The sequence below is a fragment of the Leishmania panamensis genome (genome assembly GCF_000755165.1).
Source record: "Leishmania panamensis strain MHOM/PA/94/PSC-1 chromosome 22 sequence".
NCBI lineage: Eukaryota > Euglenozoa > Kinetoplastea > Trypanosomatida > Trypanosomatidae > Leishmania > Leishmania panamensis.
The window spans coordinates 134,371-138,613 of record NC_025868.1 but is presented as its reverse complement, the minus strand read 5'-3'; the positions used below and the strand labels follow the sequence as shown (position 1 = coordinate 138,613).

General features: G+C 56.4%; 1 protein-coding gene across 1 annotated transcript; it reads left to right on the top strand.

The window, feature by feature from the left end:
* Window positions 1–1,648: 1,648 nt before the first annotated feature.
* Window positions 1,649–2,776, top strand: LPMP_220320 (hypothetical protein; the record flags this gene model as incomplete). Its single annotated transcript, XM_010700731.1, has 1 exon — window positions 1,649–2,776. One exon carries the CDS (start codon window positions 1,649–1,651, stop codon window positions 2,774–2,776), a length of 1,128 nt encoding a protein of 375 aa, XP_010699033.1.
* Between the last annotated feature and the right edge of the window lie 1,467 nt (window positions 2,777–4,243).

Sequence of the window (4,243 nt, the reverse complement as noted above, 5' to 3'; positions counted from 1 at the left end):
GGGTGAGGAGGTTTGGAGAGGTCGTTTGTGGCATCACCTTTTTTTCTTGGCTTGCGCGTCCACTGTCATCCTCCCCGCGCATGTGATCTCCGGCACGTGTGGTGTGCGTCTGTGTCTGTTCTGCTCATCTGTGGGTCGGTTATCGGCAGTTTGTGTGCGGGTAAGGGATGTGACGAACTTGTATCGTCGGGTCTGAGTGTTTGTGAGTGGTGCGGGTGCGTCCCCAGGGCACGTGCCGAAATCCGGGTCCACCCACGTCGATTGGGCAGCGAAGTGGAATCGCCGTCACAGCCGCGTGTCAGCTCCCTTTTCCGTGGTTGTTCTGTGGTGCTGTTTGATTTTCTTTTTCGTTTTACTGTTCTGGAGCTTCTACACAACCGTGGCCGTCTTGCATGTCCCTTCGCACTTCTCTTCACACCACAGCCCCCCCCCCTCCTTCCCCCTACACGCCGACTCCGCTATCCTCCATCTTTTCAGCTTTCCGGCCATGCCTCATCTCTGATGCCGTTTTGCAGGCCTTTACTTCTCGGGTATCATCCCACAGTTGTCGCTCCATCACCTAATGAAGAATACTTTGGAATAATTCGGGTTTAGAGCAGAGACAAGCGCCTCTCTGTAGAATGGTGTGTATGTGCATGCATATATGAGTGTATGCGTGCGCCTATGAATGTGAGTGTAATTACGCGTGCCGAGGTTGCACTTCCGTCCGTTCCCCCCCCCTCTTATGCACACACTACACCGACACTCGTACACGCCCTTTTTCCTCCTCCCTCTTCTCCCCGTGTTGCCTGTGTGATTGGATATCTCGCTGTGTGTTTCTTTCGGCATGCAAACTTCAAACAAAAAACACAAGGAGGAAAAGCCATGCGACGATGCGAGGGAAGACAAGAGATGGAGAGCGGACGGGGTGGGGGGAGGGTGCGCGATGCAAACGTGGTGGAAGGTGCGACAAGCCCTCCCCCCCCCCCGCACATGCACCGTGAAAGAGACACCAAAGTGGTGCATTGGAAGGGATGCGTATTGCTGAACAGAGAGGACATACATAAAAAAACACGCGTCCATAAAGCTGAAGATAGTGTCGCATCGTTCACTCGACGTCGTGTGGAGTGCAGTCAAGTTAATTCATTCAACGTACACATATGACAAACTCGTCAACACCGCACCCACCGAGAGATACACAAGCACCCTCAAACAGAAAGGAAGGCATGCCAGAGTGTCTGCGTCTTGCGCGCCATCCTCTGGTATGTCTAGGTATGTGTATGAGCAAGTTGGTGTGTGTATGCGCGCACGTGTGTGTAGCGTTGCTTGTCGAGGTAGAAGTGGGGAAGGTGAAGAGGAACGAATGCTGTGAATCGTCTACCTCTTCGAGCTCGCTTCATCGCTGTGGGGCCCACTAATAGGGCATTTTTCTCTTACAACTTTGCTTCTTCCAGCCCCGCCCACCCGACTCCCCTCACCCTCATTTTGTGCCTTCTTCCCCCACCGTGTTGATGCTCAGTCTTCATTTTCATACATCCCCACGTCAGAATTGCACCCCCCACACGCAGAGCGCAGTACTATCGCAGTTACAACAGACACACGAGGAGCATTGCAGTCGCGCAGCGGAGTCGTGGCTTTGGCCCCCCTCCTCTTTAGTTGTGTGCTGCGTATGCCCTTTTTGACGTCCTCATACCAGTGGAACGAAAAAAAAGGGCTGACAAGCAGGCAGAGAGCACGAGACAAGATGGACGGCGAAAAGCTGAGCTCGATTAACAAGTTGCGCACACGTTTTCCGGCGCTGTCCGTGTCAGACGCCCGTGCGCTGTTGGAGCAGCACAACTGGAATGTCACCATCGCTGGCGCAGAGGCTGAGCGACAGGAGCGACAACGCAGGAAGGCAGACGCGACAAGCTTTTTTGTCGGTGGTGGTGAGAAGGGCAGCGGACAGCAAGTAATGGCGCCGCCTGGTGAGCGTGATGCTCACCGCGGCAACAACAACAACGGCAGTGGGATAGACTCCATGATTGATAGCATTTTCCGCAAAGCGCAAGTGGAGGGGGCGAACGAGAGTGGAGGTGGTGGAGGCACTGGCGTCGAGGGTAATGAGCGGCGCGCCTTCTACGGCCGAGGTCAGCGCCTCGGGTACACCACCAACCCAAGCCCGTATATTGCCTCGACGCTGCGCGCAGAGCGTTCCGTTAGCGTGACGGTGTACCGTAATGGCTTTGAGGTGGACCACAACGTCTTTGTGCCGCTCAACAGCGACGAGGGCCGCCAGTTTGTGGAGGCCATGGACAAGGGGTTCGTGCCCCCGTCTCTCGCCACCAAGTACCCAAACACGGATTTGACAGTCAACCTACGCGACTGTCTCCAGGTGGACTTTGTCCCACCGGCATACACCGCCTTCCAGGGTCAAGGCCACCGCCTTGCGGCGCCGGACGGCCCCGCCGCCTCACAGGGGGCACAATCAGGAGCTCAAGGATCGGTGGCGGTGGCAAGTCCGTCGACCATGCCATCGTATGATGCGTCTCGTGTAGTGGAGGTGCGCAGTGATGAAGCGACGTCATTTGTGGTGCTTCTGAACACGCGGGGGGAGCGGAGGCAGGTGCAGATAAACCCGGAGCGACACACCGTGGAGGACCTCTACAACCTTGCCCATGCCTATCAGCCGGAACTGGAGCAATTTGTCCTGGTGGAGCGCGGGATGCCGCCGCGCCGCTTGGAGACCTCTATGCGGTTGCAGACAATTGCACAGGCGAAGCTCAGTCGCGCTGTCGTCGCGCTTCAGCAGTTGTGATGCCATTATGGAAAAGGGACGTTACGTGAGCAAGAAGTGTACGTGCGTGAGGGAGGGGGAGAGTCGTACAGCGGAGGGTAAGGGCTCCCCATCAACGGGTGTTCTCTCACTCCTTGCCATCAGCAAGGGCAATGACCTACGCCAGCTCTCGCACCTCTCAACCCACACTCTTCCCTGGAGCGCAAGGGATGTCGCGTGGCTTTTCTTTTTTTGGCTTTCTGCGAACCGGAGGACGGCGCGCGGCACCCCATCAGCACTCTCGAAACGCTCTCCGCCGCGTCTCCTTTGTACGCCTTCCTCCTCGTCCTTCCACACGCCCGGTTCTCCAATCTGTGCTGTCACGTTCTCCTTGGAGGTCGAGGATTGGGCTTCTTTACGGATGAGACCTGCACGACTCGCGTGCACACACACACACACACGCGTGCTGTCTTTGTTTTGCTTTCCATGGCGTCTCTGTTTCGCGCATTGGGCTATGTGGTTTGGCTCAGTGAGCCCTCTCTCCCCTCTTTGGGTATGTTTTTATGGTTTTCCTCACTGCATCTCCCCTCCCCCACTCTCCTACTCTAGTGTGCTGTTGTGATCTTCAGACCTCTTCCGTGCGCACGGTGACTGTCGAAAGGTGTGCTGACCGAGCCGTGGGCGTGAGTAGTGGATGGCAAGGTAACAGATGACCTCCTCCACACAATTGACAAGGTGATTCATACAAACATAGGCGTGTCTACTTGATCTTTTACCCACGCAGGCGCGAGCTCTCTGGCACATACGCGTTTTGCTCGGTGCAACCAAGCGCGCGTCAATGAAGGATTACGGAGGGTGAGAATGAATAAGAGGGAGAGGGGAGGGAGAGAGGGCAGTCCGTGAAGGAGTAACTCGTGGCGGCCTTGGCCTTTGTGTTTTGTACTTTGGTTGGGTTGTTTGGTCGCCTTCTCTCTCCTCTGCTCCGCTCCGTCTGTGTTCTGCGGCAAATGCCCTCCTCGTGCTACTGCTTCGATCGATTATGTCGAGTTCTTACTTGTTTCTTCTGCCCTGTGATCTTCTGCGCGCGCGTGTGTGTGTGTGCGTGTGGTCGCGTGTGATTCGCTCTCGACACGACTCCCTCCACCTCCTTTACCCCTCATCGTCTTCCCCCGTTGCCTTTGTGCACACCCACACGTGTGTCCACCCATCTGCATGCGGCGCTGCGTCTCTGCACGATATTCCTCGTCATGAAACATCCCCACCGAGTGTACTGCCCACACTCAGGGGCAGTGGCTCTGTTGCTCGGGTGCATCCGATCAAAGGCACCGTCTGGCGCGCTGCCGTCCTTTCGTCATTTGACTCGCTGCACCGCCCGTAGCACGCGCACTGGTGGTGCACTGTGCGTTAAGAGAAGAGAACAGAGGGAAAAAAACATAAGGAGGAAGGTGGTGCGTGCGGCTAGTGGTGCACAGCTTCTCGAAGTTTCCGCTCCACTGGTGGCGGAGTCCG